The following is a 24,186-nucleotide window of genomic DNA, read 5'->3' on the forward strand; positions in this document are numbered from 1 at the left end:
ACACACGCACACGCACACGCACACACACGCACGCACGCACGCACGCACACACACACACACACACACACACACACCGTGTGGCAAGAAAAACCCCTTGAAAGCTGCATAAAGGCAAAGTGAGGATGTTTGATCACGCTCCAGCTCTATGACTTCTCTGCAGGCTGTTACATGATAATGAATATATGGGTTACGTGCAGCAGGTCGAATTCAGTGTGATGTTAGCGATGCTTGATGTTTAATTGGCTGCTGGAAAGGTCTTGGTAAGGGTAGCGTGTTGTAGTTTGTGCCTGTAGAGATAGTTGTTCAATATTATTATGGTAGTATGAGCAGTTCACATTTATGTTTCTGTCTAATGAGGGCGTCCAGGCTCACACACACACACACTAAGTAGCTCACAGGACTATGACAACAATTACAATTCAAAAATACCACTGCCATACAACACCTAACAAGAGGTTGAGCTCATTACTGTAACAACTGCAATATGTTTTACTACAGGAGTATTTTTGTGTTATTTGTGTGTTATCTCTGTAGCTGCCATGTTTAGAATATAGCATAGACATTAGCACAAGATACAGCACACGCGTGGGAATGTCTAATTGGTTACCTCATGGATGCCAGCTGCTGTAAATCCAGTGTAGAATTGCTGTCTCGACCCTCACCAGTATTAACCTTGTTTTAATGGTGACTTGTTTAACGACTTTAATACAACCGAGGTGTGTGTAGTGTTACTCTTTCCCTGACCAAACTCCCCATTATCACTCTGAGTGTTAATCTACAGATATAAAAGATAGATTTATGCACCGTTCACGGGATCCTTGATTCATTTACTTCGGCTGAAATATGATTCTAAATGCACATGACTGCACGATAAAATTTATTAACACAAGCTGATGCCAAATTATTTGTATATCTTGCACGTGATGTTACATGTACTTGCATGTACTGTCCTTTCCTGTATCTTTCATTTTACGAGTATGCTTGTATCCGACACTGTCTATTCTAACGTTGGATTGTGTGCCTGCTTTCTGAGTGCAGGCTCAAATACATCTAAATATGCCAGAGCAGGTACCTCTGATACAAAGTTATTTTTACAAAATATGGAAAATGCAAATTCAGATTAGACATCATTTGTCGATGTAATTTTAGCTTTACATCGGCGGTGCTTGATGCAGTATAGCAGGGAGCTCAGCAGGTAAACTCTAAGCGTCTTTATCTTGTCCTGCAGGGCATATAAACAGGTTCAAGGTTGTTCAAGTCTTTTACTTCTTTGATCACTTCCAAATGTAAAGTGAACACAATTGTGATTCCAGATATTATTTAACCTGTAGTTAAAAATGAAAATTCATATTAGTGTAGTTTAACATTTTTTGAAGCCTGAGCTTGTTCCCAAATCTCTATTGCGTTAGCTTCAATCTGATTTTTAACCTTTTACTTCAAATTACTAATGATATGCTGCAAACTTAGTTATACATGGTGGGACTGTCTTATTAATCCCAAGCATCTGGCAGTGTGTGGTTGTGTTGGTACGTGTATGCATGTGTGCAAGTGTCCAACAGATGGCACAGTGTGCAATGAGCTTCTATGTGATAATTATGGAGTATGCTGGGGAAAGTGGAAAAAAAAAACCTGCTGATGAGTTTGTGTGTGTGTGTGTGTGTGTGTTAATGTGCGTATGAGGCTGGGAGTGATGTGAAGGTGTTGCTGTGCATGCGTGCGTTGGTGTGTTGAGTGTGTGTGTGTCTGGGGGAATCAGGGTGTTGTCAGTTGAGATGTGAAATAGACTGTAAATTCATCACTTCCTTCCTGTAACATATCACTGTTACTGCTAAATCCTGCAAACATCTTTTATTGCTACTGCTTTGTAAGTAGAGAAAGAAATAAAACAAAATTTTATTATATATTATTTTATTTTATTCTAAACAGGTAAGTAAATTCAAGGTAGACATGTCTTTCATTTTTCATACAATGAAACAATATCTTTATGTTGAACAGAGAAAAGTTTTCTTTGATTTTCTTCTTTCAGGCTGATTTTGTTAAAGGATTTCCCAACAGTCATCTTTCAACTAGCTTAGTGTCAATGCAAGCTGGGTAGTTTGTGCAAACAAGTAACATTAAATTGCTCTCCATCTTGTCTGCAGCCGCTCATTAATTTTTGTTATCTGGAGCAATAGATTGCGCTTGTGCTTTGTTGGATGCCCACCTATTTCCCCTCTGAGAAAAATAGTTGCTGGAACATCATGAAATAATTCTACAGTAAAATCAATTTTCAATAGAACCATATCTTCAATCCTTTAGAGATATTTTCTCTTCAAATTCAGTTATTTATTGCATTTTACCTGCTTCATTCTCACTTTTGTGCGCTGTTGCAGTGACAGAGCAAAACAAAGTGATGCCCATGTCACATTCTGTCACCCCTCAGCTGAAGGGGTTGTTTGTCTGGTGTGGTGCAGTGTATTCTGTGTTTTTATATTTTGACAAGAACGGTGTACCATTACTTTTTGTCTGTCTTCTCTAACTACGTAGCACCAATTTCATTATTTCTGGTTTAATGACATTATTGTTCTATCATGAAAAGTTCTTCCTTGTTTACATACTCGCACACTGAAATTATTTTAGATAAGCTAAAAGAATGTACCGTGAGAATATAGTGAAGGAATTATCAAATAATCTTTAAATAGCTCATTATAAATTAATTTTACTGCAGAAATACATGAGAGAAGTCTCTATACTATCTGAATAAACTAAAAAAGTCATTTATAGGGCACTTATTGATATTTATAAAATTTTTGGAAATTCAAAAATGAAATAATAGAATGTTATTGGAGGTTATTATTTCTGTTGTATACAATTTCTAAAAAAAATCATTGTTGTAGAAAATCAAATTACCAAAAATAATCACTTGTTCATTAAAGGGTTAACATGTTTACATAGCTGCAGATACATTTTCTGTCAATTAATTGAAAATACTTCTTCTTTCTTCCCGCTTACAATTCCTTTTTACATCACTCTCATCAGCTACAGCTCCTTGTCTTTCAAATAGTGTTGAGGTGTCTATCCACTGTGTGTGTGTCTGTGTGTTTGTGTGCTAGAATGTCATGTCTGTAGGTGTGAACATCCATTCATGACACAGTTTGTACCACAGACTCCAGACTTTGATGTGTCCATTCAGGGAGATGAGAAGCAGACGCAGTGGAAGAGGGAATGGATGTTCACCGTGAGTCATGGTGCACACAGCGCACACATTTTCTGGTGACTAGAGTGAATTAGTCGCCGTTGAACTTTGAAGCCTCTTCGAATATGCAGCTTTATGCATCATGCTATAAAAGTACTACTCAGCAAACTTCACACTTAAACGGTTGATAGGAACATTTGGGCAAAACTAACATCTGTGCGTCAGCCATTACTCATGCATATGCAGCATTTTCCCATCCTTTCACTAATAAACCACTATCAGTACTTTTAATTCAGCAAATCCGATATTCACATTTAAGGTGGGTTACTAATAAATCAACACATTACGTTAAATGTCAAATTGTTAAATGTTGTAAATTGCAAGCTTCTGCACTGTGAGTGGATGCAAGGAGACCCTTCTAAAGATACCTCCTGCCATAATTTAGTTGTACTACCCAGTACATTATTATTATTATTATTATTATTATTATTATTATTATTATTATTATTATTATTATTATTATTATTATTATTATTATTATTATTATTATTATACTCACTCTATAATAATTTTATAATAATTCTACCTTTTAAAATCATGGAGAATGAGGATGAATTGATAGGCTTTATAAAAAAACTCATTAACTCATAACTCATTTAAAGATCCTTCTGCAAATTCTTCAAAGGTGAACTTTCAAAGTTCTGTTCAGTCTCTTTAGAAACATTAAAATCTAGAATAAAAATCCTGTGAATCGAGATTCTGATTTGTTGATTCCCAGGTTAAAAGAAAAGATAAATGAGACGGACTGAGGTGGTAACTGAGATGGTATGTATGCAAAGCAGGCCAGTGCATAATTGGTTATATTACACAGTGCTGAGTAAGATATCCACAGCTTGTTATTAAACTGAGCCCTATGGCAAACTAACAAGCATATGAGGCCTCCATGTACAACAGGTTACAATTTGAACTTCATACAGTTAAATTTTGTCCAGAATTTCCACACTGACCACGCGATCCTGAGCCTGAACCTCTCCTCTGTGGCACATTCATTCATTCATTCATTCATTCATTCATTCATTCATTCATTCATTCATTCATTCATTCATTCATTCATTCATTCATTCATTCATTCATTCATTCATTCAACGTCAGTACTCTCTTCTTCCACTAATGTGCTGCCCTCTGTGGCACATTATCACATTTAATGTAAAGCTACAATGATGAGGAGAGTGGCCGAGTTAAAGTTCTCTCCCCGTACAATCCGCTGTTTTTCAAACATCTGATGCAAATTGGAGCCACACATTTTCATAACAGTGTAATCGGATCCGTTGTCTCGGTCTGGAGCACTCGAACAAAATTGTGGTGCCAAGAGTGACAGAGAGATTGGAGTCAGATTCATGCTTTGACTCTGTGTCTGGGCTCGAGGACATCCTTTCAAGTACCCTCTCAAATCGCCCTGTTCACTTTTTTGTTTTCACATGTGAATACTCCTCCTCCTCATTCTTCTCTGCGGGCTTCTTTTCTTTAGAATGATTTGTTTACCCACAATTCCCATGGGTAATTAGTGCTGTGATAATAACTGGTGTTGGAAACAAACACACCCACTCATTGAGCATGGCACTCTAACGCACGCAGCTACACACACGCACACACACACACACACACACACACACACACACACACACACACACACACACACACACACACACACACACACACACGTTAAACACAATGGAAAAAAAAAAAAATCTTCCACAAGCTTAGTTCCATTAAGTAATTTCGCAAATAGGGCAGCTGCACCCTAGTTAAAAATGAGGACGAGGGTTAAAAAGTGTGAAAAATGTGTCTGCATTTTTTCCTCATTGAAACAATTTTTTGGGATATGTAATAATAAACCAGACTGTGCATAAAACATTATTAATTTTACATGAGGGAATTGTATGTTTATAATGTCTACATTCTTAGTTTGACAAATGTTGAAGATTGTCTTGAACTTGTCTTGAAATTCTAAATCTAAATGGACAGGATTTTGTATGGTTTTTTTTCTTAAAATTGATATTTTTGCCATATTAATTTTAAATGAATAAACTATGCTTAGACAATCTATAAGTGTGCTTCAGGGAAATACCTGTCTGTAAAAGTCCCCCCACTTTTAATCTTGTATAGGTAACCTGATTATTAAGCAATTCTAACAATATACTTTATGTATCATGAATAAATACTATAATTATTATGAATTTAGACTAATTATACTTGATTAATACTAAATACATAAACATAAGGCTTATGCATTTCAAATACAGTAATAAATAACCTTTATTACACTAATGAATATTCATCATGGAAGGTTTATTTTGAAGTACATGCAAATTTGTTATGTAATAACATGACATAAATTTTGATAATTAGGCTTAAATATTTCTCTGAGTGTACAAAAGTCCCTAGACAGATGAGGAATTTTCATGAACTGCAGCAGTAATAGGCTAATTGTAACCGACGTTGATGATGACACTGATATGAGGTACGTCAAACTCATCAGATGCTCATTTGTATGAAAATCCTTTAGAATACATAAGAAGTCACACATTCAGAAAAGTTTGAATAAACCTTGTAAAAATCAAAAAATTATTACAAGGAACAACAGAAATATTAAAACCAACCCCAGATGAGTCCATCATCATAACCAAAAGTGCGAATTTATATTATTTGCACTCATGGCACCCTTTCCAAGCATGCAAAATATTCAGTTCAGTATAGAATATATTTAAATAACACACTCTACATCTGACTGACAGCCAAATTCCTGTTCAATATCCCCCAGCTTGTACAAATACATCATTGTAAATAGTGTTAGAACTGGCATTGCAGTACCTGAATCCAACGATATCCAAAATCTCTCCAAAGCCATGTCGATAAAGTCTATTGTTAATTTCTGATCTTTTGGCTCCTGTGCCAAAAATGAAAAGTCTGTCTGGAACACTTACACACTCTTCATCATCAGTCTTGTCACTCATGTTGACTTTTGAGGCCAAAGTCTTGCTGGCTGGTGAGTGATGATTAGATGTCAGTTGTCTTTTGAGTTTGGTATGATCCATAGCTTGGATTGATCATCTCATACCACACATAGGTCGGCACGTAGGTAGAGGGTATATGGTTTCCTGGTAGAGTGAAACAATATGACAAGCAGCTACCATCATTCTAGATCTTTTGTCTTGTTGCTGGCCTCTACTTTTCTCACTGCCGAACTGCTGTTACACTGGATGAAGGCTCAGATTCAGAGTTAAACATTTCTCCTCCTTTTCCTTACCTAATTTGCTTTTTTCTGTATATCATTATCGACTAGTGTATGTGTTTTAAACATTTGTAATGCATTTCAAATTTCTATAGAAATGTGTAAAATGAGTTGATGAATTTACCTTTCAAAGGTTATGTTTACAGCTAGAAAAGTTAACCCTTGAAACTGACTTGTTAATTTGAATGTAGAGGTGAATTTATTACATTGTTTTATTTTAGTGTGTTTGGGGTTTGTTGTCAACTTGAATCTTAAAGGCGAACTCCACAGACGTTCGGCCAACAGCCTTACCAGTTCTGACTAAAAAGATGTCAACTGATTGTGAGAGAGAAAATGTAATCAAACAATAATTAAAATTAATAGATTTCTAGTGGAAATGCTCTTACAGTACTGGGAAGCTCTACACAACTGGCAGTCAAGCTATGGCAGCACTGGGCATTTCTAGGTGCCAAGAAATTACTGCAACCTTGAGATGACTTTTCCTTCTTTGCTTTTGAGTTTCTAATTTTTGGGTTGTTAATGAGCAAAATACAAACTGCATAAATCAATTTAGTATGTTTTGGAGCAGGATAAATTAGTTTCTCTCTATCTGACTACAATGTAAATTAGCTGCCATTCATCGTCAGGATGCATGGATGCTGTGTAATTTAAATAGTGACAATGTGTATGCTCATATTTACTATATCTCTGCAAAAATGACAGAGCAAGAAAGAAATAAGAGCAATGAAAAAATGAAGAGAGAGAGAGAGGGAGAAAGGGAGAGAATCCCCTGCTGTTTTTCCAATCAGGAGGCATCGTCCTCCTCACTGGGTGATTTATTCTCCTTCTCTTTCATGTCCCAATTTTCAACCCCACCTCCCCTTTTTTTCATTCATTCTTTCTCCCTGTCATCTTACTGTGGGCAGCTTGTGAAAACAGCTATTTAGAAATTACGACAGAAACACATTCAGATAGGCAGTATTTTTAAAAATGACTCACCTGTAAAGTTAAGGTTCCCACTTTTTATATGTGTGTGTTGTATTCAGTGGGAAAGAAATGTTGTAAGACAAACCAACATCTGACATCTTTTACTTTAAAAGCAGGAGTGAGTGATGACCTCGCTGACCAGCGTTATTAAATGTCTGTTGCTGTCTCTGCACACAAGAAAAGATTCTCCCTTAGTAAATGAATAATGAATCAGGGCTAGAGATCAATTCTAAATTTATAATGTGAATCTAGTTTCTCAAAATTGAAAATTATTAAGCAATACAGGGAACGGCTATGTTGTTAATATAAATCTAAACCGTACTTACCAAAGGAGAGTGTCTGATTTGTGGTGGAGCATTTGTGCATTTATCACCACTACTGCCAGTAAATAGAGCATCCATTCATTATAACCTGTCTTGTACATTTAGTCACATTTCACATCCCTCCTGCACCTCCCACTATTACCCCCCTAGAGCCATAACTGTGCATTTGTGTGTCCTCCTTAGCAGCTGCACTGAAACCCTGCCTTTAATGAGTGCCTTCCTGTGTAAGAGTGGATGTGATAGAGCACAAGATGTAGCACGTTACATGTTCGATTACCAGCGCAAGTGTTTTTGCCTACACACACACACACACACACACACACACACACACACACACACACACACACACACACACACTCCCACACACACATACACGCTGACCCCTCCCTCTCAGCGCTGGTTGGTTGCCACGGCTACAGTGTCGCCTCTCTTCCTCATGTTGCTATGAGACTCGGACCGACAGACCTGAGCTGAATGACAATGCGTTTGTGGCTCTGGCAAGAGACCCACAGCAGCCAATAAGAGACGATCTAGACAAACACTTCCCATTCTGGGGGTCTGGGGACCTCAGGGTGATTGTTTGGGTTGGCAGGAGCCTTTTCGGCCATATGAGGTGTAGTTTATTAATGCTGTTTTTTCATATCCCTGCTGTCAGTTAGAACATTTTCACCCTCGTCTAAATTATTATGAGAGCTCCGAATAAAAACAATTTCCAAAGAAAGGTAGATTTTTATTACTTAGGGGGGACATAATGTTTTATATTGCAGTTGTAATATCTGGAAAAATCAAGTAAAGCTGCCTTTATCATTTAATTTTAACAATACATTAATGACTTTATTAGAGTTATGTACCCTCTACTACAGGGGTGTGGGTGGGTATTGGGGTTGGTGGCATTGGCGGCCATGATGAGAGACCTGGACATGATGTTTTTGTGTAAAGCTTTACACAGCTCAGTGGTAGAGGGGTTCTCTGCTTATCAGGTGATCGATAGTTCGATTCTTAGCCCAGCAGCCCACATGTTCAATACCCAAGAATTCTTGGGTACTGAACTCCAAATTTCTCCCCTGCTGTCTGACTGATGGTGTGAATGTCCACAGCTCCTAAAGAGCAGGTGTCTGGTCACACCACTGCACGAGTGTTAGTGTGAAAGGTGAATGCTGGCTGGTATTTTAAAGAACTATAAAAGCACTATGTAAATATGGTTCATTTACCATATGTAAATATGTCTCATGTACTTCTGTCAGTGTACTACGTTGTAATATACTTTATTGAAGTATATTTACTTGTGAAGTATACCAAATGTCAACAGTTTAGTGTTGTCTCAAATCAAACACTGTTGCAGTGCGTCTACAGGAAATGAAGGACGAGGCATTTGATTGAAAATGTATTGTCAGGTTCTGAGATGTCTGCACACTAATCTGCTTGGATAATTAGCTTTTCACAAGCTTGAGAAGTCCTGTAAGGACACCCCCTCGTATGCGGGGTGAATGGTGTATTCTACACTCAACTGTACGGCCCTTTTGAGTCTGTCATCATGGTACTCATAGCATAGTCATCTAGCTGTATGCATCTAGCTTTCTCTATCAGTACCTGGACTATTTTGTTTGAATTCAATTAAAATGGTTTTGGCTTGAATGGAAACACAGAAAACCCCAATTTATGGGCAAGGAAAATGCAAAGAAAATTGACATTCTCTCTGTTTTTTGCATCTGTTGCAGCTACTTTACCTGAAATGTTTTCAACACGACAGGATGTCATGTTGAAAAAATGTACATACATGTGAAAGTTATGATAGTAAAACAAATTAAAGTTTAATTTGAGGTTATGCAGTATTCCTGAGTAAAACAACAACGGGTTTGTGCTACTTTTAAATAATAAAAGTCCTCTCTGTCTGTTTGTCTCCTCAGGAACTGTTCACGGCGGAGTGTAAGTTTAAGGAGTCAGTGTTTGAGAACTACTATGTGATCTACAGCTCTATGCTCTACAGACAGAAGGAGTCGGGTCGGGCCTGGTTTCTGGGTCTCAATAAAGAGGGGCAGGCCATGAAGGGCAACAGGGTCAAAAAGACCAAGCCAGCTGCACACTTCTTACCTAAACCTATAGAAGGTAATGCATAAGCACATACACCTGAAACACAATTTATTCCTTTGCATTTATTATTTTCATTTTATTTTAGGTTATATTCAAGATATCATAAGATATAAGATAAGAAATGCTTTTAAATTGATCTAGTATAAGCATTCATCTGTCTTCCTGTTCCTTTAACTCATTCTTCCTTTGTCTATTCTCCTAACTATCTGTTATGTCTTTGTCTTTCCTCATTTAATTTTTCCTGCTGCCCCCACCCCCCCTCCACATCTTTTGTTTCCTCTGCTTCTATAGTTGCAATGTACCGTGAACCTTCGTTACACGATGTAGGGGAGACGGTGCCTAAACTCGCTGGCGGCCCACCTTCTAAAAGCACAACCAGCGATCCAGTGGTCATGAATGGCGGCAAACCTGTCAACAAACCTGACAAGGAGGAGACATAACCCTGCACTTGTTACACCCCCCTGGCAAACCAAACCCAAGACAAGTCAGAGACTCATACCACAGCTGAGCTCTAAAAAAAAAAACAGCAACAAAAAAAATAACAAAAGAAACAGCTGCTCAAGTTCTGACTGCTCAGCAGTGGAGCTGCAAGTCCCGTCTCGCTTCTCCCTATTGGATGGATCCAGATTTGTGGGGCGGGGCTAGAAGGACAGACCACTAAGGCTGGTGGTGGGAGTAGAAATGGGCCAATGCCAGCCAGATATTTTGGAACTGGGGCAGTGGCATGCCTTTATACGGGAGATGAAATGACTTCTTAAAATATTAACAAAACAATTGAACAATGGGGAAAAAAAGTAAACTGGTATTTTTCTGTGACAATCTGTAAGAATGAGGTTTGTTTCCCTCTCCCGATAGTACTGTTCTTTTGCCTGGTATGCTGCTTGCTAGTGGTTGCAGACACGAACACATGTATATCAGACCCACCCAAAATCGACCACTTGGATTCAATCTTTGAACAAATAAACAAGCAGATTAAAAACATCAGCAAAAGAGACCACTTAAAACACTGATGATTCAGTGGGCGCTTAGTCATCAATCAATTAAGATTCATCCCCACACACTCTGCACTTAGCATACCATGTACTTGATAATGGCCCTGTGTGTATTACAAGGCAAATATATATTATGACCTGTCCCTAATTTTTGTCACTTAAATTTTATAAAGAGTTAATTTTTTTGCACCACATAGCTTGAAAGCATGTTTATATTTTCAGTGTTCCTTTATTACCTATTTCTTAGGTAAATTATTATTCCGTGCAAAAGGACCACGAGTGAGCTATATTGTTGTACCGACTCAAAACAGATTTTTGCCACCCTTTTGATAGGTTATTATTTCTTTTCGTCTACAAACACTATTTTCTCATGGTGATGTCCACAAGTTCTCTGTTTATAGCAACATGTGTTATACAGAGGGCATGATGGTATTAAAGCAGCATGGTAGCTGTCAGTGTTTACATGTAGTAGCACATATAGAGTGATGTTTAACAGAGGGAGGGTAAAACCCTCACGAATAGTCAGACGGCGTTCTCATTTCAGTTGCCTTGACAAGTACTTGAAAGTAAAGGTAAGAAAGAGAGTAACAGGGATCAGGGTAAATGATGTTAAAGCCACTATGTAGAGAATTTACACGTTTAGACTTGACTACCCACTGTTGCAGAAAACGATGCACCGGTACCCCGGCAGACGGAACCAGTCCCAGTCTAGCTGGATCATGTAGCATCTTGTGCTACAAACTAGTCTGAGGCCAAGGTGGAACATGCTTTTGGGAAATTTACCAAACTAGAATTATTAATACTACCATGAAAAAATAATCAACTACGAGTAAAAGATCTTCTGACTGTACAGTACTCAAGTATCATTAGAAAAAGTAAAAGTATTCATTCTGCAGGAAAATTGATACGTCTTTAGATTGTTAATGTCAATGCATGAATGCAGAAGAACTATTTTTATGTTGTAGCTGCTTGGAGTATTACAATATATACAGGATTTATATACAACTGAAGCCAAGTGGCCCTCCAAAGGGCCACGGTTCAAATCTGAGAAGACCTGGAAAGATTAACGGGGCAACAATGAAGAAAAACAAATTGCTATTACACAACATATAGAAATTTCTTTAAGATGCAAGCAAATTTAAGCACTTTATGCTTCAAACATTATTTAAATCACATGTAAATGTACTAGAAACTAAAAGGGAGAGAAACTTCTTCTTTTTTTTTTTTTTTTAAATTTTGAGGGGTTAACGTGTAACTTATTTAAAAAAGAACACACCATAGGTCTGCTGCCTGTATGATAGCCGAAGAACTAGCTTGGTAAAACTGGTTCTAGTGATAACGTAACTTAATGTGATACAAATGTGATAAGTTGCACTTTGTTCATAAGTACATGTGAAGTTTTTTCACAAGCATAAAACTGGTGACTGCAGTTGTCATTTACAGAGCTTCAAAAGACTCATACTATAGCAATAATACCCAGTTTATATACTGCTATCACATGACAATAGCCAGGAGACAGCACTGCAATGGTCATTTTTATCTTTTTATTATAGCTCTGGGCTGTTCTATTTCAGCGTCCAACCTGTTAATGTTTGGATCTTATTGCAACTTCATTTGGTTTAATTACATTCAAAACATATTTCGGCTCAAGATAGTCAATAACTTTGCTCAGACAACATCAGCCTGGCCTTGTGCAAGTACTTGATGACTGATTAATCTCTAAAAGGCAATTATCATATGTGTATAATGTTTTGATAATTCAATAATCCACAAAGTAACAAACATAGTTCAATATAGTTAGCAAAAATAGCCTTTGATATTCCTATTTTCCCTGTAATATGGAGTACGGAAAGCATTAAATGGAAATACTCAAGGAAAGTACAACAAGCTATACAATATAGGATTTCTGTCTACAGATGTGTCAGAATGCAGAATATCCAATTGGATTTGAGATCATAAAATTACTTTGAAATATAAGGGAGCAGGAAACACTGTAAACTGTAAAGTACCCCAACAAAAAACTATTTATCACACATAGTGGCTTTAACGTAGCTGCACAAACTAAGAAACACGAAATGTGGTTTTTGTGAAGAATGATGAAATCCACAAAAAACAAATGGCACACATTGATTACAGCGTCACACAAGGCTGTCATCAATACGAGCTACTGAAATATGGATTTATATGGAACGTGTACCAAATAGATTCTCTTTCTTTGCCTTCTCACTGTGACAGTTAACATGGTTCCAGTCTGTTCTGGAACTGAATCCTGTCAACACCCAGGCTTTGTTTGCTTGTCAGTTAACTCCACCGCATCACTGAGGAGACATTGACACTGTGATCCACACTTCATATTGTCATATACATTGTCATTGACAATGAAACGAAAGTAACTTCAACGTGTATCATAAAACTTACATCGCTCTTCTCTTTATTCGCAAACTGGGGCAGACCTTAATCAGATTAGTCATCGAGGGTTATATTTGGCGAAGATTTATGACCCCCACTGATTTTATCAGAACTTTAAAGCAACAACAAAACAAGGCAAACTCCCAAGGCGGCTGCGTTACAAATATGTGAATCAACTGATAATCTCAGACACTTCATATAGCTTCTAATCAAAATTTCTCTTATTTGTTCCTCACATACAGTTTATGATTTTCTCTGGCTCTAACAACTGTGTCCGTTAGTTGAAAGAACATTTTAGAACAATGAGAAATAAAGCTTTATTAAAGCCAAAACCGAAATATGTGTGGAAAAAAGTCGTATTTAAGGAACAGTTGGGTGAAACCGCTGCCCTACATTCAAAAGCAATGACATGACACAGGTTTCAGGTAACACATAATGAAATAATTGCACCCCAAAATAGTATTTACTGAGAGTAACAAAATTATTGAACAATGAGGGTGAATTCATTTTTCTTCTAAGATACAAGATATATTTAAAAATTGAAATACAGAGGGCCTCTGGAAATCATTACTTCGTTTTTGGTTTTGATGATATGGTTCAGTGTAATGACAGAACATCTTATCCAGCTGATAAAATACTCCAAATGTTTAGCTCCTTGAATGCCGGGCACATGAAGTTTCTTAGTATCCAAAAAAACCCAACAACATTTCTGAAGCTTTACAGTTAAGCAGTGTGGCAATTTTCTCCTAAATAAACAACTGAAGAAGATGAGGGTGTGTTAAGATATATTCAAACAATAAAATTAAAACTCTATACAACTCATAGAATTCAATCAAGGTATCCAGAAAAGCTGAGAAACTATAGCCTTGCTAGCAGCACTTGCTATCTATACCCATCTTACATACATACTGTATCTCAATGTTACCTAATGGTTAACCAAAATTGGCATTACACTCAACAAAGAGCTCTGTAGTTGCAGCAACAACTTCCTCTGTCAGATCTCATATTTAATATATGTTGTCTGTACTGAGATAGGCAGAGATTGTTAAGTTCTCGTTTATTTTATTTTTAGAACAAATTTCAGCTGGTCCTGAGAAATTATGTCTGAAGAAGTTTGTGACTTTGCATCTATGGCATAGATTTGATCTCCTGATCTCCAATAAACATTGTCTTTTAAAATCAGTTTAAGATCAAGGGACTTTTTGAAACCTGATTACCGGTACACTGCATTAGCTGTTTGGAGTCCCTTTACTCTTGTTTGTTGTTTTTTTTCCACCAATTTACTTCAGTTATTAAGTAAAAAGTTGCAACACAGGTTTTCAGTGAAATATTTTTGCGGAATAAGAAACTTCACCCAACCTTTGCATTTGGCGATCTGTTCTGTTAAGTTTGTGTCAACAAACCGATGCTTAAAAGTCAGTGTATTTCTACTGTGGGATCATCTGAAAGTGTCATTTTTACCAGGTAGAACTAGATTCCTGCTATGTGAGTGCCTCTCATACCCAGCTGAGCTCAACTTGTGAGACATAAGTTGACTGTTTCTGCTAAATGCTAAGCCTTCCTAGGTTCCATGTGGGGGGGGGGGGGTTTCTAAATTTTCAGAGTGGTTTGACTTCAGGTCTGTCCTATCTAACATTGCTCAAAGAGCAAAGTCAGATTGTTATGTTGAAGAAGTCTTGACTGGTGTTGTGCTTGTCTCTCATCAAAGAAATGTGGATGTAACATTTACTGACTCCTTGTTGTGTCTCACTAGGGGTTTTTCTTGACAGTAAAATGATAAAAAATAATAAACCCTGACAATCAGGTCTGTAAACCTTTTTATTTTTGAATGCATCCTGTGGTTTCTCAACTGCCAGCATCTGAACTGAGCTTCTCTTTGAAGCTACTTCAATTACGGTATTAAAGACAATACTTTTCACTCGCCTGAACAACCATTAAGCGATACAATGGCCAACAACACTCCAGAACAGCAACTGCTACTCGCTGAATGATTATCAGATTGTCCTGCACTGCTGGGAAAGCAAAAAAAAAAAAAAAAAAGGGCTTAGAAAGGAACTAAATCTTTCTTATTTCCAAGAGTCCCAGCTTGTTAGGTTAACAGAAGAGTTCACATGCTGTGAAGGCAGCCGCTGAAGATCTGTGGCTCATATTTAGAATTAACAATGTTTGAATCCAGACAAAAGCAGCCCGCGCTTCCTTGCTCCTGACCAAAAACACTGCTTCAAATGTGTTTCCAGGCTGGTAATCACAGACTCTGGATCTAACAATGAAGGCACAATTACTGTCAGCTTCTCCTGAGAGATTTCTGTCTACTAGTGGTAAGCCAGATACAAAGGCTACAATTATGAGATATCTGACAACGGGCTCTGCGCAGGAAGAGAGCGGCTGATTTAATTAGAAGAGAGCAATCACAACAACCTGGGTCACTTTTAATTTCCACATGTAGGTACCACTGAGGGTCTCATGCCAGATACAAGCACTCATTTTACTTTTTTCTTCACAGTCTGTTCAATTCAGGTCTATTTATATGGACAAGAAAAATAACAAGCGGGTCTGGACATACTCTGACTCTTATTAACAAGCATTTGATGAACAAAAAACTGCCTTTTAACAGCTAAGCTATAGCTTTGATATAAAAATAAACCAGGATGTAAAATAAAATTTTAAATGTTTTAATTAATGACAGCATTGGTATAATTACGACATACAGGACCGTGTAATAGCTAACACTGTCATCGTCATGGCGTAGCTTTTCTACCTCAGGTTGCCATTAAATTTTATTTCCCTACTCCCCCTTATTCCTCTTACAAAAAACCACCGTATTACATCTGCATCTGAAATGAGACAGTAAACACACATACACACACACACACACATGCTCTCATGCATGCACACATGCTCACACACTACATTCTATTTTACTCTATCAACTCTCCTTTGATTCTCGGTCTTATTTTCACCGAAACTATGCTAGCTTTATTTCTCTGCTTATTTTCTTATCATTTGGTCCTAGAATTTACCCCCACCTCCTTACTACTCCTCCACTTTCTCCTCCCTCCCTCTGTTTGTGCAAATTACTACTTGTTGCATGATTTGTAAGAGAGGAAAGATGACGGAGTCTAATGTATGTGGTAGGAATTCAATGATTCATCCAAAAATCATTGTTATTTGGGAGGTAAGGATGAATGATCAAAGTCACACAAATATTGTCAATAATCTTGTTAATTTAAAGCATGAATTCACAAAGTTTTCACTGTCACTTTGAGACAAGTAAAAAAAAAAAAAATTCACAGTTAAGTCGAGTTCAAACCTATTTATCTCTGGTTTGCTTGGCCTGAAGATAATGTGTTTTTTTGATAGAAGAAGAAGTTTCTGGTAGGTCATCATCATGCTCGGCCAATCAGAATAAAGACAGGTCATCTATGGGTCATGGCGTCAGTAGGGTTAAGCAATTGTTGGCCATTTGAAAAATTCCTTGGACAAAGCACAGTCAAACCTGCTTTTAAACAAATTATGAGATTAAGTTATGATGACGACATTGATCAATGATTAAGAAAGCTTTGCTTTTAGGATGAGGGCGAGATATTTTTTTTAATACAAATAAAGACCATCTGTAGTTACTAGAAAAGCAATGCCTCAATTACACTGAAAAAAATATGTCTTACGAAAGCAAACAAAGCCTGCCAACAGAAACAGTCATTAGCAAATGTGATTGCTACCATTTTTTTTAATATTCTTGGAGTGGTTTGCCAAGCAACGCCGCAGCATCGATCCATCCAATGTAGTGGATTCTATGCAGGCACTATTCTGGTTGGATAGGTGCATTCAAAAGAAAGGTGGTGCGGGATTTTCCTCAACCTTGAGAGCGTGAGGATGCTCAGTGCTGCCACCAGCAGAAAGAAAGTGTATTACAACAAAACTGAACAACAGATACAACTCTAGTGACCCTATTTTTTAAATTTATTTTGCGGACCATGCTAATCTTACTTACAGTATGTCATCCTACAAATGTGTGTGAAGCTAAAATTAGCAGACAAATTATGTGAAGATAATGAAGCACACACTATATACTAACACAGAGTTAACACAATCTACATCATTTTACAGGCCAAGATCACACTGGCTATGAGCCACAATCAAACTGTTACTGGTGCTAACAGCTTACAGGAGGTTATTTTGTCATTAAATGTACAGTTACATTTACATGGATTATTATGCAAGCGATGTTTGTCTGCACTGTGTGTTTTATGTCTAATCCACCCAATACACATTGAAAAAAATATACTGAATAAAGTATTTATAGAAAGGAAGTATGACTGGACTGACTGGTTGACTGATTAATTTACTGGCTAAAACCTCATCTATATATAACAATTAACATGTAATATTTCTAAATTTCTTCATCTAAACTACAGTATAGGTTTTATGGGTCCACCGAACTGCAAGTGGCACACAAACACATTTTCCTTCAATAAGGTAAGTTCATCCTGTGTTGATATGGATTCAAAATAGCAAACATTGAATCTACTTGACTGTGGTTCATTCTTCAAAAAATGGCTTCATTCCTTACACCGTGACACAGTCTTATTGGCTTCTGTGGATACGTCTGGCTATTCACAGCTGTCACTTGTCAATAAATATTCATTTGAATGCCTCTTTTGGCAGAAGTAAAAGTAGAAAAAGTCATGGAGGGTAATTGACACATGACTCTGCTTCAGTTGTGCTAGAGCCCGAAAAACACAAACTAAACTTTCTGACATGTCTGAAATTTATTGGACCATATAGTTGCTGGTCTGGAGCTGTTTCTCAGGCCATAATTGCTCTCCTTGTACCCTGCATGACAAATTATTAACCAATGAATGATAAAATAAATATTTTCATGATCAAATTTAAAAGATTAAAAAAACAAAAAATAACGCAATAAACCACCTGAAACAACAATAAACTTACTATGGTCTATTGGTAATCCAGCCTTGGAGACAGACAAAAAGAATAATCAATAGGATGACGAGCCATTAAATTGTTCCTTTATCGGGCAAATATGCACAAAGAGAGCTGAGGAGACAGCTCTGCAACACATTAAGACAGGCTGATGGGCAGGAAGACACACACACACACACACACACACACACAACCACACACACACACACACACACAACCACACACATACACATGCACACATGCACATTCATGCTTGGCCTCCTTTTAAATACAGATGAACCAGCAAATAGTCTAATTACGTGACTTGAATTAAAATTTGCAAATTATGTAAATGTTAACGTCAATTATTATTAAAGAACTTTAACTTTAATCCTTCATGACTCTTTGTTCTAGTGTTACCTTTGTTTATATAACATATATTTTTTAACATTTTTATTTTTAGACCTTATAATAATTTTACCACCTGCGTCGCAACTTTATCATCTTGTAGTTTTTGGATTTTTGAGCGACTTTCTGATTTATTCTTTTATGATTTCTTCTGTGCAGAATGTTTCTGTCATGAACGGCTTCAGTGGTGAATAGGCCAGTAATCAACAGGTCTGTAAATTTTAAAATTCATAGCATTCATTAGGAAACCATAAAATAGAGTTTGCATTGTTTCACCAAATGATTAATTAGTTTGACAAATTACAATATATCCCTTGTTGGGGATCTGAGAGGAAGATGCTGTTTCATTAAGGGTGACATTTGGACGCATGAATCTTGTAATTTTTATACCCAGAACATAAAAAGAATTTAACAATATAATTAACAATAATATGCGTGTATGTGTCCTTAATATCCGGAAAAGTATATATTCTAACTTCACTCATAAATTAGCCATGATAAGTAATTGAACTCTGAATATTGTTTTCTACTTGCAGCAGTCTATGCTCACCCAGTTAATGGAAGACGTGTCACATGCTGATGCATTTGTTGTACAATATTTGGGGGATGTTGTGGAGATACATCTCTGGACGACTCTGCCTGCAGCCCAGCAGCACTCCGTTAAGCGTGGTTTGACTCAACCAGCGACAGCACTTTGACCAGCGGCCAAACAAAACTCCATTTTGCTCAAAGTGAAATGGCTGAACAGTAATTTGTCATTAAAAAGCAGCCAATTAAAGATGCAAAGAAAAATGTCGTTTTGTTATCACAGAGCACAACGTGTTCCTATATCCTGGCATTTTGATTTTATTTCATTTGAACTGCATAGAGTTAGTAGTTGTGGTTTATTATCTTCAAAAAATCTCAAGTAAATATTTTTTAACATTTATTGAATTTAAAAGGGGGGGTGTGTGTGCAGAAAACAGAATAAATAAGACCTTTTTTTGCCACAGAATGTGACAAGTCAACTTAAAACAGGCAGTGGAATCAATGCTACAGCAGGGCAACAGTTTAGAATAAAATTATTCTAGATATAAAAAATTATATATTTTGAGATTTATCATGTTATTCTCAGAAGGTATGCATTATCAGTAACGAATACCAGGATTCATTGAATTTAGTGAGTGAAATTTCTTTTCAAAAACTGTGCTTTATTATATACTACTGGGAATTGAAGTGTTTACCAACAATAATAGCTGAAGTAGTCAAGAGACTACTTGAGAGTTTGTTACTGTCTGCCTCAATATCATCAAAGAGGTGCTGTAATGTATACACGCAATTATGAGGAAGCATGTTTTTTGTGTGCACATGCTTACAAAGGTGTGTGTCATAGATGTATGTGTAGGTTTTCATTCATCCAGGTCTTGGTTATCCAATTTAGGATGTGTGTCATAGACTTTCACAGCAATCCTATGATGAAGTATAAATCAAAATAATAAACTGAAAAATATTTAAAACATTTTAGCTTGTTTTGATATTAATGAAATATTTTTATCAAATATTTCACCCCCCTCTATGAACCTTTTCTTTGTACAGAAACAATTCTTTCACACAAAATTTAAAAAAAATAGAATTCACCTTTTTTGGCTACAATTATCATTCTACTTTTGCCCTAAAATTGGGCTTTTGAATGAAAATAAGGAAACTACCCCCCCCACCACCGCCACCCCCGATTTCCAGAATGAGAAATCAGTTTAATTCATGTTTTTACTAGACATTTGACAGTTTTGCAGTAACATGCTTTTGACATAAGTAATCTTTTATAAATGTGTGCTTTTGAACTCCTATTCCGTCTCTGCTTTGTTAAGGATAACACATTGTTAGTAATTTTAACAAGCTCAAATATTATATAGGACAAATATGGAAAATTGCAATAAATTATTCTTCACTGAAGTCTCTATCAATGAATTCCTAAGCTTAACCATTATTTATCGCTTCACTTCCAATCTGGGCCAAACTGTATATACTGAATAAAGGTGCTGCATTAAATATCCAGTCACATTGTGGTCTTCAGTTCACTGGTCTCTCCTTCAGTTAGTTCTACTTTGTGATACAAAGTTGACTTAATTTAGCTTTGATGTCATCTCAAACAGGAAGGCTGAAAATAATCCATCGTATTCTGAGTAAATGTTTGTTTTGTCGTTGTTATGCTGTGAGGAAATGACGATGACATGATTTCATCAAAATTTAACTAAGATCCTATTTAATTAGCTTTGACTACAATTTTAACTGCTAATAAAGTTTTAGAGTTGAGAGTAGACAGAGGTCAGAGTTGTTGGGAAGAACTGACGAGTGACATTTTAACACTATTACTGTTGCTCCTTATCGCCTTTCATGCCCAGTCTCCTCTTTCTCTACGATTCACACGTCTCCGTACCTCACCTCCATTGATTTGGTCAAATTATTACCTTTCCTTCATCAACCCTCTTTTTTCACCAGAGTAAAGGGAAAAATACCTTAATAAGGTAAAAGAAATGTGAAGGCAGGAGGAAAGAAATAATTTATCTCACGTGATAAGTGACATTTGATAGAGACACACACACACACACATGCAGGGTAAAGTAGAGCAGCATCCAACCAAGCAAACACGCACTTTGAATACTGATTAACCAGGCAAAGCCCATTTCTGCCTGGCACCACAGATTCTCATTGGCTGCCATGGTAACCAAGAAAGCGTCATAGCTAAAAGGAGGAGAACGGAGCACCTCGGTGTGCGTGTGTGTTTGTGTGGACTGAGACACTTTCAAAATGCTCAGGAAATTATTAATCTCGATAATCGTTGCAGTGGATATCACTCAAGCATTAAATATGTCAACTTTATGCTCAAAAGAAGATAATTTGAATATAAAATATTATCAGTCATCAAGGTCTTTCAGCCAAGTGTTGTTTTATGGCACAATGTGGGTGGCTGTGGTTTAGCCATGCAGAGGTGGTCTACTATCAGATGGGTTGTGGTTCAATTCTTCGCAAAACTTCGATAATTGTGAATTATTATATTGTCTTAGGGGCACTGAAAGTGTAAAAACAGATCAAAATTAAAAACAGGGAAAGCCTTTGTCTCACCGCTTGAGCAATTTTCTTCTCGTCTGTCATGCAAATGGTGAGCAGTGGACTGAGAAACACCGGGAGGGATGGCGCAAACAGAACACAATCAAAAAAGTTGTCTTATTATTCCCAGGAAGGCAAGAAGCTTCCTGGAAAAGTAATCTAAATTAAATCTACACTTTACAAATTTAATTTAAACTAGTTATCATGTACTCTGTATCTCCTAGAATAACAGTTTACCATAAAAAACAGTGGATGTGATTTAAAAGGAAGTTTCCTTTCCAATGTGTCCAATATTCTGTACATGGAGAACATATGAGAACAGAACTGCTAGTACTTTATACTATTTACTCCTCGATTCCTGAAGATTTCTTTCTGATTTCTGCTACACAACACACACCCACTTCAAACCTGTCGAGCAGCGTCCCGTTGACCACAGCAGACCGTCTCTGTGGAGCAGCGTGCTGCTAACCAGTGCACACACACTGTGCACAATCAGTTTGTTCTAAACGTGACAGCATGTAGTCACATGTTCAGTCTTCCTCTTCAAGTCGCCTCCCTGTTCCACCCTGCTGTTTCTTGCAGTAGTGAATTGTAAACAGTATTTCACAATCAGCACAAGCTCATTTGTTTCCCTTTAGCCCTGCTGAAGCTCATTCTGTATTCACAGTCAAAGCATCAGCAGTGGTGGTATTTTATTGAGGTGGTAGTTTATTGATTATTGGGTGCTATAATGAAATTAGACAGAGATGTATTGGTCTGTGAAACTCATGGATTGTGTTGGACTTTCAGATAGCCGGGTATTCGACCAATAAGATCTGGAGTCTCTGACACCAAGACCAGTTAGAAGGACTTAATACGTACACGTCCTGTGAGTTTAATTTTCTCCTTTTATTTTAAATGAATAGTTTGTCTCATTGGTGTGAAACAACAAGAATACGTAGTTTATTGGATAAAGTTGTTCACACTCACATAGTCTACTTTTGGTGGAGTTATAAAACATCTTTGGACTAATCTCTGGATGGATGGATGCCTATACATTCCTTATTTTATTACTGACAGCTAATAGATTTTTATAGGTTTGGTAGAATTACAGAAAAGTTACAAATCAAATCCCATTTTTGTAGAGGGTCGGGTTGGAACCAGTAATTTCTTTCCAATTTTCATTTTCATGGCAGAACATTTTTCATTTTCTTGTCAGTTTTTGAAAAGTAACATTTCAATTTCATATCCAGATCAAAAATGGGAATGTGGCAAACAGAAATATATATATGAAAAAACCCATAGAATATGTTATTGGGATTGATGCATCATAACTAATAGCACCTTCTCGATGACATTAATTTATGTTTTGGTACTTTCATCCCGGTCTGAACTCTGCCTAAACGTTTTATTTCTCATCAAAAGATGCATAGACTACTAAACTCCAGCAGTTTTCATCATCTGTGCTTGGATAAAATGTGTCTGCAAGACAAATGAATGAGGACAGAGACCGGGTGGATTATTACGTGATAAGAAGGGAACCACTGAAGGTTTAATATTGCAGTTATAAAGAAAATCTCACTGAAATAAATCCATGAATATTACATTACACAATGAATATGATTTTTTTCTGACTGGCTTTGATGAGTGAATGAATACACACTAGTATCCTGCTACAGGTATATATACGTACATCTATGCTGCTACTTTAGAGGATTTTATTGATATTCACATTATATTATTTCTTTTCTTGAAATAAAAGATCACACTGTGAAAGAAAAAGCACAAATGGGTCAAAATAAGGAACATTTGGACAGAACAGGAACCTCAGCATGAATAAATCAACCCCAGTGTGCCAGAGTGCAGCCACGTCAAGGTATTTTATCCCCCAGTTTTAGACTCTGACACAGGTCTATGGAGAGAAAGGGCGAAAGAGAGAGAGAAAGAGAGAGAGAGAGAAAGAGATAGAGAATTTCCTTGAGATTTCCAAGAATAAGCCGCTTTATTTCTGTTTACCTCTTTGCAGGTAAGGAAGGAGAAGAGTGGACTGGAGCAGAGACAGAAGAGTCAGCCAGACAGAGACGATCAATGTCAAACTGCAGCACAAAGAACAAGAAAAAAACAGTGCTTTTCTTTGCTTGTAGTCATTGTATGTATGTACGTTTGTTGACCTTAGCAATGGAGCAGAACATTACATTTTTTTGGGTACCATGTTGAGCATGTGTTAGATGCAGGGTCAAAGTGATTGCAAGCAAAATTAATTGAACATCAATTCAATCTTTGCAGACAGAGATAGCAAAGATTTTTGTTTTTCAAACAAAAAAACAAAAAAAAACCCACTGTCTCCCACTGAATAAATTAGTAGTTGCTTCAAAAAACAAAATAAATCCTTGTCTAATTAATTATGCCTACTGTACCCAGTGGACCTTGGAGCACTGTCATCAAACATTTACAGAACAAAAAAAACAAAACAAGGCACCCCTGCTCCCTCCTACATCCCCCCATCTGTCGATCAAGCCCTTTCTCTGTTTTTGCGGACTGTCA

The 24,186-nt window shown here is 36.9% G+C and overlaps 1 protein-coding gene across 2 annotated transcripts in view; it reads left to right on the forward strand.

The window, feature by feature from the left end:
* The window catches only part of LOC137591439 (fibroblast growth factor 14-like), a 44,367-nt gene extending 34,065 nt beyond the window's left edge, over positions 1-10,302 (forward strand). For both annotated transcript variants that reach the window (XM_068309424.1, XM_068309423.1), the window contains exons 4-5: positions 9,664-9,862; positions 10,139-10,302. In XM_068309424.1, the coding sequence (XP_068165525.1) occupies positions 9,664-9,862; positions 10,139-10,287 (348 nt within the window). In that variant the 3' untranslated portion in view covers positions 10,288-10,302. The remainder of the gene's footprint in view (positions 1-9,663; positions 9,863-10,138) is intronic.
* Positions 10,303-24,186: the final 13,884 nt, after the last annotated feature.

The sequence above is a fragment of the Antennarius striatus genome, chromosome 24, assembly GCF_040054535.1.
Source record: "Antennarius striatus isolate MH-2024 chromosome 24, ASM4005453v1, whole genome shotgun sequence".
Taxonomy (NCBI): Eukaryota; Metazoa; Chordata; class Actinopteri; order Lophiiformes; family Antennariidae; genus Antennarius; species Antennarius striatus.